Genomic DNA, 13,879 nt, shown 5'->3' on the forward strand with positions numbered 1-13,879 from the left:
CTGAAAGATTTTAATCTGTAGGCTTTTCACTGGTTTTAGAAAACATGGCAGTTGGAGTACACGTCCGGTTGCAGAGAAAACTTTATTAGAATAAAAATATGCTTTAATACCAGAGAAAAGCAGTAAAATAAGTCTTGAATCAATAAACCCTGACATTCCTGACTTCAGTAGGGGGAAGAATAACATATTCCACTCAGCGTCAACATCACAGTTATCACATAATGTGTGTAAACAAAAAATGGCATCTGATATTTTTCGGGGTTCTTAGAATTGTTCGAACATGAAAAGGTCATTCAGATAACAGAAGTTACGACAGATATGAGACGAGGAGGTCTCTATCGCAGTGCCAGAAAATGCTGATGCTACTAGAAGTGTCTGAAAAGTCGTACCACTGACAGAGGATTGGAAATTTCTTCTATAGTTCAGCAAATACGGAAACAAAAAGAAAATGCTTGTCCTGGCTCTATCTCTATTTCTCCTAAAAGTCTATTAAAGTTTGGACAGTCAAGCTTGGGTTTCAGGAACAAAAAGAGATGGAGCAGGGTTACTCTCCAGACAGACTGAGATTAAGACAGGATGAGGATAAAGGGTTTAGTCAAATGTAAAATATGTTTTAAAATCAATTACCCAAGATCTGGACAATTTCCCTTGCAACTTTATGGTCTGAACCTTATGTCTTTTACATTGAACACAAAACAGGACTCCTGCCTTCTACCTGATCCTGTCTACCTGTCTACATGAGTGACATGTAGCACTTACTGTTGGACCTGGAACACCAGGAGGTCCCTAAGGTGGGAAGAAAGAAGACAACATGAGTGACACAGTGAAAAATGAGACCACTGTGGAATTTAGATACATTATAGGGAGATGAGGGTGCAACCAGAGAATTTTCTTGTCTGAATTGAACAAATACATTTGGAACAGAGTAGCCTTTTAGTCTTAGTCTTTTATAATGTATAAGAAAGCATTTGAGATGTATTGGCAATGGCACCATTAATCTTATTATCCTGTTTCCAGAGTGTTTACAAATTCTGTACAAAAACTATGTCTAGCACATTATTACTTGTATAGAGCATGTGTAAGGTATCAAGCTGAGATGTGATAGTGAGGTAAACACTTACTTTAGGTCCTGGACTTCCCTGTGGACCTTGAGGCCCCTGAAAGTGTGAGAAAGATAATCAGTGCAGAAATTATGTATTCTATTTGTCCTGTTTGTTTTGGCAAGCCCATGAGAAAATCATTTTCACCCGTCACCTTAATCTATGTGATGCTGTGAGGAATAGCAGTAGGCATTGGACTCATACATAGTTCAGCTACATGGGGTGGCTGGACTCAGGTGGTTTCAGTTTCGTGAGAGTATTCACATATTTCACAACATCAGTGTTTGAGAAAAGGCTAGAATGAAAGAGCCATTGTGTACACAGTCTGTTTGTGTGTGTGGTAGTGTCAGTTGCAGAGGTATTTAGGTTGATCTGAGAATCTTACTACAGTTTACATTACAGAATGGAAGCAGGGATATAGAAGTGAATATGCAAAATGCTCTGTGGTTTGCCATGCTAACATTTTGACAAGGCATTTCCTCAACAGTGTTTACACAGGAGAGTCTGAGAGTACTTTAAGGCCCCACAGCGAGCTCCGGGAGACACTGAAACAGCTACGTTCGCTATGACTCAGCCATACAAATCTACCGATATGAGGGCAGTGGTATAAACAAAACCACCACTGAAGAGCTAGCTTTCATGCATATTTAAACACAGCCTGCGTCATCTACAGTAGGTTTTTTCACTACTACAATCTGCTTTGAGGTGGCGCCATGGTAACTTGGTATTTTCAAGTCTGACTCTTCAGTAAAGTATTATCATGATATAATCACATGGTATATCAGCATGTAATCATACATAATATAAATCTTTATCATAGAATCAATCTGACAGACTTGTCAGTGTTTGGTTACTATTTTGAATCAGATCTTACCATTTCCCCGCCGCTTCCCTTCGGACCCCTTGGCCCCTGTGGGAAAGATAAATAACAACATGAAAACATGATACAGCATTGTATCCAACTCTGTATTCTATATAAACTTGAATTAGCATAGACCTGCTAAAAGATACGTTTTATTAATATCACTCATTACTTCCGTCATGTTAACATCCTTCTCAGTTCTACACAATCTGCCTATCCTTGTCTTGTGATTATATAATTATTGACACAAACACACACACACACACACACACACACACACACACACACACACACACACACACACACACACACACAGAAACCTACAGGTTTTCCCATTGGGCCCATCATTCCTTCAGGGCCGACAGGTCCAGTGAATCCCTGAAACAAACAGCGAGGTTGTGGATGAATACACAGATCTGTTTGATTTAGTGAGACTGCTGAAAAAGGTGGTCACAACGTTTCCCACAAGACTTCAGGGTGTCCAAAGGTATTACAACAGGAAGTGTGTGTGGAGTGTGTGAAGAGTTGAAGACATCTGTACACATATTTCCGAATCTGGTTGTGCTGTGGTGTGCTAACCATTTTTATTTCTATTAAACTTACCAGAGTGCCCATTGGGCCTTTAGGCCCAGGGAAACCTCTAAATCCCAAACCACCGTTTGGCCCCTGTTAGAAGGGAAAAGAGTCAGGCCATGTCTCATTATATAGGGACAATATAATTGGTGACTGTAGAAAAGATATATTGTATCTATTCTTCTGTTATGTTTAAGCATATTTTACTCTCTGTAGGCTCGCTATTTGGTCTCTTACCATTGGCCCTGGAAAGCCCTGCAAACCAACCATTCCTAGATCTCCAGATTCCCCCTGCAAGCAGAAAAGAAAATTACATTGTGTATGCGTGTGTGTGTGATTTTGCATCCTATTTTATACCTACAGTTCCAGACACAGTAGAAACAGAGTAAACTGGCCTTTTAAAAATGTCCTTGTCCAGCTTTATGTCTGGATCTACAGTAGACCCGGCACACATTCACACACCCTCCTAGAAACACATGCGGCAGGTTTAATGTCTGTACCCTATTCTGTGTCTGAGCACTGTCTGTCATCCAGGGTGGCAGACACCATGTTTGTACAGCCAATCATCCACATCCTCTGGACAGCTCCACTTTCGGGCCAGCAACATTGACCGAGAAACTCTATGCACTGAAAAGTGTAAAGGGATCTGACCCAAGGGCCCAAGACTGCTCTCTGTTTCACAAGCATCAACAGAGAGAACTAGTGGAGGGAGGGGAGAGCAAGGGATTGAATGTTGTTTCTTTTTTCTTATTTTTGAGGAGTTACATAAGTAAAGCGGAGCACCTCTTTTTCAGGTCTCTGGAGGGTAAGGATCTTATATAACTTGGCCTCACCAGGCGGAATGTTTCCATTCCTGTTCTCACCCAGATAATTTGTTACTCTACTCGGGCTGGAAAAGTATCATACACGCACACTGGCTATCTAACCCCTGAAGCTAAATTTAGAGAGGTATTAAATAATGGTTCTTTTTCTAACTTTGTTCGGTGTTTCACTATGGGAATCGCCTTGGTGTGACCAACTATGGAAGCTCCAATGACACAACGTCTGTCTGTGACAGACAGGTCAAACTGTGCAGGGGTCACGCCCCCTCATACTACCACAGATGACCGGCCCTTCCTAAATCATTCTCGCTTTCTTCCCGTGAAGAATCTTGGTAAGCTCCTCAGCTTATCTAGGCTGGATATCTGCTCAACTGTTCATAGACGAACCGTAAAGGATAGTGTCGTCGAACGCAGTTCCTGGCTTAAGTCTGGATTTTACTTGTCTGGCAGAAATACGGCCAGGCAGCCGTAGATCTCTTCGCTTTGCAGGAAAACGCTCAGTGTCCACTGTTTTTCTCCCTGTCGGACGTAAATGCACCTCTGGGTGTGGACGCTCTGGCCCACCCGTGGCCGAGGGGGCTGCTCTATGCATTCCCCCCCCTCAGTCTGATCTCCCCCACTCTAGCCAGGGTGAGGGAGCAGGGCTTGTCGCTAATCCTGATAGCACCACGATGGTCGTCCAGGCATTGGGTAGCGGAAATAATTCAGCTACTGGCGGGCGAGCCATGGCCTCTCCCCATACGCAGGGACCTTCTGTCCCAGGCACGCTGAGAGATCTACCACCCTCACCTAGATCGCATAGCTCTTTGGGCTTGGCCCGTGAGAGGTGGAACCTGAACATTGCAGGCCTGCCTGCACAGGTCATTGACACCATTCAGAGTGCAAGGGCCCCGTCCATTCGCTCTCTTTACAGTGGTAAGTGGCGGGTTTTTGAGGAATGGTGCGTCTCTAAACACACCATTCCTTTTTCAGTGCTCGGTGGTTGACCTGTTGTGTTTCCTGCAGGAATTAGTAGATAAGGGGAAGGCCTTCTCTACAATTAAAGTATACCTAGCAGCCATCTCAGCTTGTCATTTGGGCTTCGGAGATAAGCCGGTGGGGCAGCATCCTTTAGTTGGTCGCTTCATGAAGGGTGCGCGCCGCAAGCTTCCAGTTTCCAGGCCCCTGGTTCCTTTGTGGGACCTGTCAGTTGTGTTGGATGCCCTCTCTCATCACCCATTTGAACTCATAGAGGCGGTGGAGATGAAGTTTGTTTCTCTCAAAACAGTGTTGCTCTTAGCTTTGACCACAGCAAAGCGTGTGAGTGATTTGCAGGCTTTTTCCATCCGCCCGTCCTGCCTGCAGTTTGCACCAGGACTCACCAGGGCCTGCATGTGGCCCAATCCAGCGTTTGTGCCTAAGGTGGTGGAGTCTGCCTACACATGTCCCACAGTAGAGCTTTCGGCTTTTCATCCTCCTCCCTTTTCCTCAGGGGAGGAGGAGAGGCTTAACACATTATGCCCGGTCCGGGCCCTACATGTGTATGTGAACAGGTCAGCTGGGTTCAGGAGAACGGATCAGCTGTTTGTGTTTTGGGCTACTTCCCATAGAGGAAGGCCATTGTCCCGCCAGAGGCTGTCACACTGGATTGTGGAGGCCATATCTCTGGCTTATAAAGGTCTGCAGCCACCCCAGGAGTTGAGGGCTCACTCTACAAGAGGTGTGGCCACTTCCTGGGCTACGCCTCACACTTTTGTGAAGTTTTACAGGCTGGATGTCACTGGACCTTCTTTGGCACAGGCGGTGCTAAGGGCTAATCTCCCATAGTGAAACACCGAACGAAGTTAGAAAAAGAACTTTGGGTTACTTAACGTAACCTCGGTTCTTTGATAACAGAGTGAGGTGTTTCACCATCATTTCCCTCCTTGCATAGACACGGAAAGAAACCAGTGTTGAATGATTTAGGAAGGGCCGGTCATCTGTGGTAGTATGAGGGGGCGTGACCCCTGCACAGTTTGACCTGTCTGTCACAGACAGACGTTGTGTCATTGGAGCTTCCATAGTTGGTCACACCAAGGCGATTCCCATAGTGAAACACCTCACTCTGTTATCAAAGAACCGAGGCTACGTTAAGTAACCCAAAGTTATAAGCTTATAAAACCGTGGGGATTGTATCAATTTAAAATGAGCAATGCAATAATTCCAAAATATATTTTGTTATTTTGTGGGAAAGACACATTTTAATGACCAATAAAGAAAAATGTACAAATCTAAGAATCAAACATCTATCTTGCAATACAAACATGTCGGGATAATGAGTTTTTGTGTCAATAGTTCACTTCCACTTGAATCTATTACTTACTTTCTTACCACAGTTTAGTTAATGCTGTGTATGTGAACACTACTTATAGTTCTGAACCTCAAACAAGTGCCTTATAAAATAACCTGCCACGACACTGTTAATGTGACTATTGTGGCTATGGAAATAAAGTAATCCTATTTTAAGATGGATTTCTGCTTTAAATCACAAATGTCTGTTTATACTCACTGGTTGTCCTTTGGGTCCCAGATCACCTTTCCTGCCCTGGTCACCTGTAGCCCCCTCCATGCCTCTGATTCCCGAGGCTCCCCTGTCCCCTGGCAGTCCCAGATCTCCCTGAACCAGTAAAGCATAGGAATTAAAAAAGTTGGTAAACTTGGAAAAACGTTTCTTCACAGCAGACATTTTTTTTCTTCTGTCAAGACACACTGCTACAACCTATAATCCATCAGGTCAATATTTATTGTCGTTTTTACCTTCTGACCCGGCGGTCCTCTTTCTCCAAGTAGTCCAGGAAGTCCAATCTCACCCCTGGGACCTGGACGTCCAGCAGGTCCCTCTTGTCCCACCAAGCCTCTCTGACCCTGAATACACACCAAAGAAAAATGTTTTGTGTGAAAAATAATGTTTAAAAAATTATTATCATTATAATTTTTACAATCTGCATTGTTTACATCTTTGTTCACAGCTAGTATTCTTCTTCTTTTGTGCCTTTGCCTAGCGCATGGCTACGTTTTTTTGGAACATTACAGCAGTAGGATAGTGTGAAACCATCTGCAGTGTGTGTGAGCGCCCTGCACAAGATTCAAACAAAACGGCACCCCCACTCAAAATCCAAAACCAAAATATTGCTCATAATGGTGGTTGACAAACGAGCACACATAGATGTTATGAGTAGGACAGTGTTTCATTTAAAGGTTGCCCTAACAACTGACACTCAAACTTTCGATGTCATCACATCATTGAATCCACCAACAGGGAGAAGTTTTCAACAGCCAATGGCAGGCTATGTCAGATATGGCCAAAGAAACCCAGCTGGCAAAGCTGTGTAACACATAATGACACTTGATTCATTACTTCAGTTCTCTTCGAAGTTTATTTCAATATATCCAAACACATTTCTAAATTCATTGTGGAGTCATAGCTGTAAAACCACAGAGCTGAGGTCTGCTAGCTTCTCCTGGTTATAATATTTCTAGACAGTATGCTCCATTAGTGTGCCAATAAAACTCTCTGCCTGTCACTGAGATGCTTTCTCACACATCAGACTACAGCGGTTTCCTGCTCCATCAGCAGTGTGGTGACTGGCAGAAGGGAGCAAGTGATATTAGAATAACAGATTGAGTGGTTCGTCGCCTCACATATGACTTCTGTTCCTCGATCACTGGGTGAACCCCCAACCTGCAGGTGCTGGAAAGCTCTTGCATAAGAAAAAGTCACTGTCTATCAGCTTAATGAGATCAGACCGACCCCTCCAACCTTCACGGACACAGTCTTTCAGACACTCTTGCCAGTTAACACTTAACAGTTCAGGTGCTTTTAATCCTCTATATGTAAGAAAAATAAAATTGCAGGTCACATTCAGTGTTTTCTAGGTTTGTTGATACAAATTAGGTCCCATTAGAGGTGCCTGGTGTAATCAGATGTACATGCTTCTTCTACTGAATGGCTGACCCAAAAGCAGCCTCCAGCATCTGTCTGGTTCCTGAGTTTGATCTCAGAGGATGACCTCTACTGCATTTCTTTGTTTCTCACTATTACACTGTCCAACTAAGCAGAAATACTCCAAATCTGTTTGTAAGCCTTCCCCTTTCATTGTAAGAGTGCATCCAACTGGCATTGGAATAGAAAAGCAGAAAATTAGCAAAACAATGAATAAGAGAATAAATTAGAATCATTATGGGAATAATGACTCACAAAGGGCAAAGAGGGTGAGGACTTTTCTGCAGGTACTGCCAGCAAATGCACCAGGAAGCAGTTTCAGTATCTTTCCCACTATGGAAGCACATAGTGTGAAATTAAAAAAAACGAGTTTCCTGCGAACTACTCTTGCTGAGAAAGCTTTGTAGTAAAAGAGCGCCCTTAGAGCTCTAGACTACTGAAGAAGACTAGTGGCTAAAGAAAATCTGCTCCAAAATCAGCACACCTATAGGAAAAGGTCTCTGTAAGTAAAAAATAAGCATACATGTTACATTTACAGCACTCCAGAGGCCAACACTCCAGAGGCCAAAATAAATTTACTAGACTTTTACACAACAACCTTATGTAAATGAAAGCCAGACATAAAACTTTGCTTCCCTCAATACATTCTGGCGGTACACTTATTTGGATAAACCCACTGCGCCCAAGAATCAATCAAAGCAAACAAGGCATTTAATGATTAGTCAATCTGCTGCTAATCTACTGATGGTAGCAACTGAAGGAAACATTGGGCATTCAGATGCAGTGCTAGGGGGGCTATGGGGCTCAAGTTAGCAGGATAGCATGAGGTCTATATGGCGTCTCCTGAGGTAGTTGGTAGTCTAAAGCCCTTTTCAGACGGTATTGGTTTTACATGGGGACGTAGAGTGAAATAATTTTACCTCAGGACGTCTGTAATATAAATGGCCAATTTATACGGGATAAGGAAATCCCTGTATTCTACCAGAAGTGTTGCCATGTGTGCCATCTACGTAGCTTCCTGTGCATGCTACGTTGCATCCTGATATCACGAAACTAACTAAACATGAAAGTAAAAAAAATAATTGATTATCTAAAAAAGTGATACGGGTGCTTCTTTGAGCGCCTTCATGCTCACAAAAATGTGGAAACTATGTATTTACTGGATATGACGGAATAGCTACAGACATTTTACAGAGGGTCGTATTCAGACGGGATTACGTGAGGTGTTTACAGAGGGTGAAAAACACCTTCATTTCTACTGACATTCTGCGGAATAATTACTGACAGTACCAAAACCTTTGGTAAAAATGACCAGGAGGTCCATTTACACACACTCAGATAGATCCTGCAAATAGCCTCAGGGCTGTCCGGTGGTGGTATTGTCACTTATCATCGGTTTGTGTGATGCCCTGTTGTGTTCTTTAAATCCCTATGTTATTAGGGGATTGTGGACTATATTTAGTCAATCCACAGAGCGATGGAGATTTAACTTCCTGTGTGCTTCTTGAGTGCATGGGGTAAAAGACGAGAAATTTGTGAAGGTCCTTAACCTTGCCTTCACATATTTCTCTTTTGCAAGGTAAATATGAGGGGGTATCATTGGCTTCTTAAATTCCCCTTATACAGACCACGAGTCTGCTTTAGAGATTTAGCACACTACAAGTACAGTAAAAAAAAAGGTCCTCTTGAAAGTTCAGTTAAGCATGTAAATCCTAACTCCTTCTTTTACCTACATTTATGGTGCCAAGCAAGAATGTTTTGAAAAAGACATTGAGGGACTCCAGAAAACATTCTGGATGTATTCTGGAGAAAAAAATAAGATGTGTATACCTAGTTCCATGAAGATCATAATTAATCCAAAGCCATTTCTTACATACAATTATATTCAGTTAAGTCCATTACTGGCTATATGATGCTGTTTGTGATTACCTTTCGTCCTTGTTTCCCAGGAAATCCTGGTAAGCCAGTCAGTCCTTGGGGACCATCGGGCCCTGGATAACCCTTCATTCCCACAAGTCCAGGAAAACCAATTGGCCCCTGGAAACAGTGACAATGTCATTCAATCTCAATCTCAGCCTAACGGACATTTACAGACTCATCATGAGCATCATATCACTATTCTCGTCATACCAGGTTTCTACACCCTAGGGATGCATTCTTGCAGACCTCGGCCAAAACATACAGTATATACCAGGAATTGTTGCGTTTTCCAGCACTTGATTACAGGCCGATAAAGTTCGAAAGTTTGCAAATATTTTGATATGCAAAGGTATTACAATAATGTTGCTGACATGTTTTGGCAAACACCTATGCATTATATCAATGAATAATGAAGAGTGGCAAAGCATTTTTAGTTACATGATCCTTTTATCATTTGTATTGAATCCTCTCTCTTTTTTATTTGCCGCAGTGGTAATTCTTTTGTAAACATGCAATACTTTTGTAACGCTAAAGGTTCTCAGGCAGCTGTTTCCCTGATGCCAAGCTGAATCATCATCACGCAGCTCATCAGAGTGGAAATTGCTCTTGATTGTGATACTGCTGCTGCCTCTCTCTCTCTCAGCCACACATTTGTTTGAGGTGATGTGATACTCACTTCATTGCCAGGGGTTCCACTTAGCCCTCTTGCGCCTTTCTTTCCAGCTGAGCCCTGGACAAACACACACATGAAGAATAAAACATACAAGAGCATTCACAAAAACATGCAAGGTTACATAACTCACTCCCCTCTCGTTTAAGAGCAGACATTTTAAAGACCGTGTCTAATACGAGTCATATGGAGAACCCAGGCTCAAGACTGTTTTTATACAAAGGTCAAAGGAATATAAACAACTCTTTATTGTATATTGAATACCTCCAATGGCATTAGGCTAAATCAGATTGAGGTGTCTACGTGAAATTCATGGCATAACACTAACACAGGAAACCTCATATTCTTTATGTTTTTTTTAATAACAGCGCCTTCTAGAGTTTATTGTCATACTTATTAATATTAACTCGGTAAACGTCTAATGTAACTATACTAGAAAACTCACTCTTTTCTTTGAAACCTTTGTTTTTGCTCTTCATAATTTCTCTCTAGGCACCGATACAGTGAGTTACGTACAGTATGTACAGTTCAAGAAGGATATCCCTCCAGGGATGCTTTACAAAGCTGTAAATTTGAAACAGAAAGACAGCATGTTTCTTGACAGACTGAGTTACTGATGTTTCTGAACAGATGGGTCTGTATGTAGACAACGTTGCTCAAATGGAGTTCAAACTCAAGACACGCTGAATAAATTAACATTAATACTATTTGAACTGGTTATATAATCACTCGTACATCCAAGCGGTTTCAGATGGGGAAGATTGTCGGTGGTATCTGGAAACCTGTGAATACTTCAGGGCTAAATAGGCTATGTGGAACTTGATCAAGGAGGCTTCAAGTTGTTTCACAGGGGAAATTAAGTTATGTAACCATAGGGCTTGTGACAAGGTTGAAGAAGAAAGCACAAAAACATTCAGGAAAGCTTGTTTTACAAGGCTGCCAACATTTTAGATGAGTAGAGTTAAGCAATCACGGTGGCCATGAAAAGTTTTTTGAATTTTTTTTATCCTTTACTAAAATACACCCTACAGATGCCATAACATCTTCAACCACAGGGATTGCAGTGTGTTTGTTCTAGCATGCTCATCTAGTGACAGGTAAAGAATAAAAGATAGTGCTTTGGCCATAAATTTGTGGTTTGAAAAGCTGCAATGATTCATTTATTATTTGGTTAGTTGCCAAACTATTAAATTATTGCCAACTATTAACTAATATTTAAGAAATCACAATATTTACTTTATACACGAATGAAACGATGTACATTTAATTTTCCTGCTATCTGGGTTTGCATGGACTCACCAGAGCTCCTATCTCCCCTTTTGGGCCCGATTCTCCAGGGAGTCCTGGTGATCCCTGAACAAAGAGAAACACAAACAATAATGCAGTGGTGCCATATGAGTCCATACTCTGTTTACACGATAACCTGTAGTAATAATGCCATTAAAATGGTTATTTTCAGGAAACAACATTATTGGGGATGACAATATGGAATGAATGGGATTACATTCATTCATCCATTACATTACTTCTTAATCTGTCTAAGTCTGTCCACTGTGGACACACCATGACACCAAGTTGTCTACTTAGCACTGGGAACAGCTCATAATTCCCCTCATAATCCCTCTGATTTAAATGACTATGCCCTCTTGTCACCTACCCTTTTGTCCCACTACTAGTAGGGCTTTAAGAACAGCACAATTGTCAGTATGTTCTTGTGTCCTTTTCAACACTTTCACACTTATTGACTTACCGGAGGGCCTTGTGGTCCAACAGCTCCACGAGATCCAGTGGTACCAACATGGCCCTGAAAAACATTTTATAACAATCATATTTTTCTTTCTGATTCTCAATCTTTATATTTCATCATTGCTGAGATCTCTAGGAGACCAGTCATGTACAGGCCATTCCCCCATTCTTTACTAAATGAAGAACATCATACCCAAAGCCATCAGGTATTCTCTTGAGTACCATTTTCGCATACAGTAAAGAAGATCTGCCTAATTTAAGGCTCCACAGCATCAAAACCATATACAATCGTTTCTTAGACACGTTTTAAAACATTTATAATAGCTCAAATCAATCAATCTGATTGATTCATAGCTGTGATATAATAACCAAACACAAAGGCTATGATGTCTAATTCCTTTGCACACATCACTCCGTGTTTGAGAAAAAAAACATTATATTGCCATGAGACAGACCTTTCCCTCTGAAAACTGAAGCTGTTATCTAGGCTCTCTTAAAAGCCACTAGACTCCTTTGACAAAAACATTTTACCTTTTTGGGAGTTGCTAGTCTACAGCTGTCTCGATCCATTCGTTTGTTTGTGTTGTTGTGACTTTGGTGAATGGTGAGTCTTAAATGCTAATGTAAGCTTCGTTCAATAGCAACTGCCCCAGTATGTGAAGGCAGCAAGCTGAAGAGGGGCTATTTTATTGTGAACATTAGTATTTATTAATAAAAACCTGTTGTAATCTTGTCCATATCTTCCCATATTTCAAATTTTCATTTATTGAATAACACCCCTTAGCTGTGATATAATCACAACATACCAAGCCTGTCATGAGCTATCACTTAATGAGAGTTGGTTCTTACTTAACAGGAACAATAAATTCTTCACTCAAATGAATTATAATGGAAGCCAAGAGTGACCTATCGTGATATTCAGTGCAAGTCTAGGGACGAATGATGACACAACTGCCATACCGACTATTAGTTTTTATGACTATGAACCTAGTCTGCAGCTGGAAATGAGTCAAGGATTATCTCTAGTGATTCTTCGCAGCACTACAGTTACACAACTGTTTGGGCCATAGTATGAAATACAGTATTAAATGACTAAAATGTACCTTGGCACAATGCATTAAGTATACTGTCATCCAGCATGCTTAAAATATCACTCTATATTAGGGGAATTTAAGCAAGGTCTTGTGAGGGTCAGGCACAGCATTGTTTTTGTATTTACCTGTTCAAATACTGTAGCTAACGACCACAATTGTAGCTTCACAGCCTCATATTAACACCAACTATTCAAAATAAAGTAACCGTGTGTGTGTGTGTGTGTGTGTGTGTGTGTGTGTGTGTGTGTGTGTGTGTGTGTGTGTGTGTGTGTACTTTTTCAGAGCAAAAACTCCTGAACTTAAGAGGCTTGAAGTGACAAAAACACCAGCTTCCCCTAGCCCTTATTGCTAGGAATGTGGTAATCTTCTCCAACATGTGTGGTCTGCCCTTACAGTACCTGAGCAGAGCAGTGTTCGACGGAGCCAAAGAGTATGAACAACAATCAAGTAGACAAGCACACTGAGTGGTGACTGTGTGATATGTCTGATGTTAATTTAATGGTTTTAGCTACCTGATATCCTTCATCTCCTGGCTCTCCACGCTCTCCTCGTTCTCCTGGGGCTCCCTGTGTAGACACAGATGCACACACATGAGCACACATACTGTACATGCACGCCCTCATTTATACCCACAAAGCCTCACTTGAGCTGGACAGCCACTTAAAGACAGAGTCCTTTCTCAGACCAACACACACACCATATTGTATAGCTGTGACCTATGAGTCTGGATTTTTACTGGAGTCAAATGGAAAAGCGTAATTTCACCTTGTACTTTCAGCCAATCTCGGTTGGGGCTGCAGCAAGGCACAGGCTACCATTGTATCACTCAAGCTATGTACTGCAATCCTGTGCCAACTTGATAATTCAATACTACTCACATGGTAGGTTGCTATCTATACCTGGGTAGATTTCCAGTAACCCTGACTGTTAATGCCATGCTGGCCTGCCTCAGGGGTCATATCCAGTGCTAAGAAATCTGTCTCAAAGTGCTGTGAGCTTTCCCAAGCTGCTAAGACTCTTTGATAAGTCCTGATCCTCTTTTGATATTAATCTAAGAATCACTTTGTTTTCTTGGGTGTAGAACCCTTAAGGTAACTTAGGGTGAGTAAGAACTCTTGCCAAAGACACAAAT

General features: G+C 41.7%; 1 protein-coding gene across 1 annotated transcript in view; it reads right to left on the bottom strand.

Moving 5' to 3' along the window:
- The window catches only part of col24a1 (collagen type XXIV alpha 1 chain), a 93,435-nt gene that overhangs the window by 3,222 nt on the left and 76,334 nt on the right, over nt 1–13,879 (bottom strand). The window contains exons 43-55 of the mRNA XM_083940647.1: nt 13,260–13,313; nt 11,658–11,711; nt 11,207–11,260; nt 9,914–9,967; nt 9,247–9,354; nt 6,132–6,239; nt 5,884–5,991; nt 2,773–2,826; nt 2,566–2,628; nt 2,287–2,340; nt 1,975–2,010; nt 1,122–1,157; nt 760–786 (exon numbers count right to left, since the gene is read on the bottom strand). Of these exons, the coding sequence (XP_083796773.1) occupies nt 760–786; nt 1,122–1,157; nt 1,975–2,010; nt 2,287–2,340; nt 2,566–2,628; nt 2,773–2,826; nt 5,884–5,991; nt 6,132–6,239; nt 9,247–9,354; nt 9,914–9,967; nt 11,207–11,260; nt 11,658–11,711; nt 13,260–13,313 (810 nt within the window). The remainder of the gene's footprint in view (nt 1–759; nt 787–1,121; nt 1,158–1,974; nt 2,011–2,286; nt 2,341–2,565; nt 2,629–2,772; nt 2,827–5,883; nt 5,992–6,131; nt 6,240–9,246; nt 9,355–9,913; nt 9,968–11,206; nt 11,261–11,657; nt 11,712–13,259; nt 13,314–13,879) is intronic.

Source organism: Echiichthys vipera (genome assembly GCF_963691815.1).
Source record: "Echiichthys vipera genome assembly, chromosome: 3".
Taxonomy (NCBI): Eukaryota; Metazoa; Chordata; class Actinopteri; order Perciformes; family Trachinidae; genus Echiichthys; species Echiichthys vipera.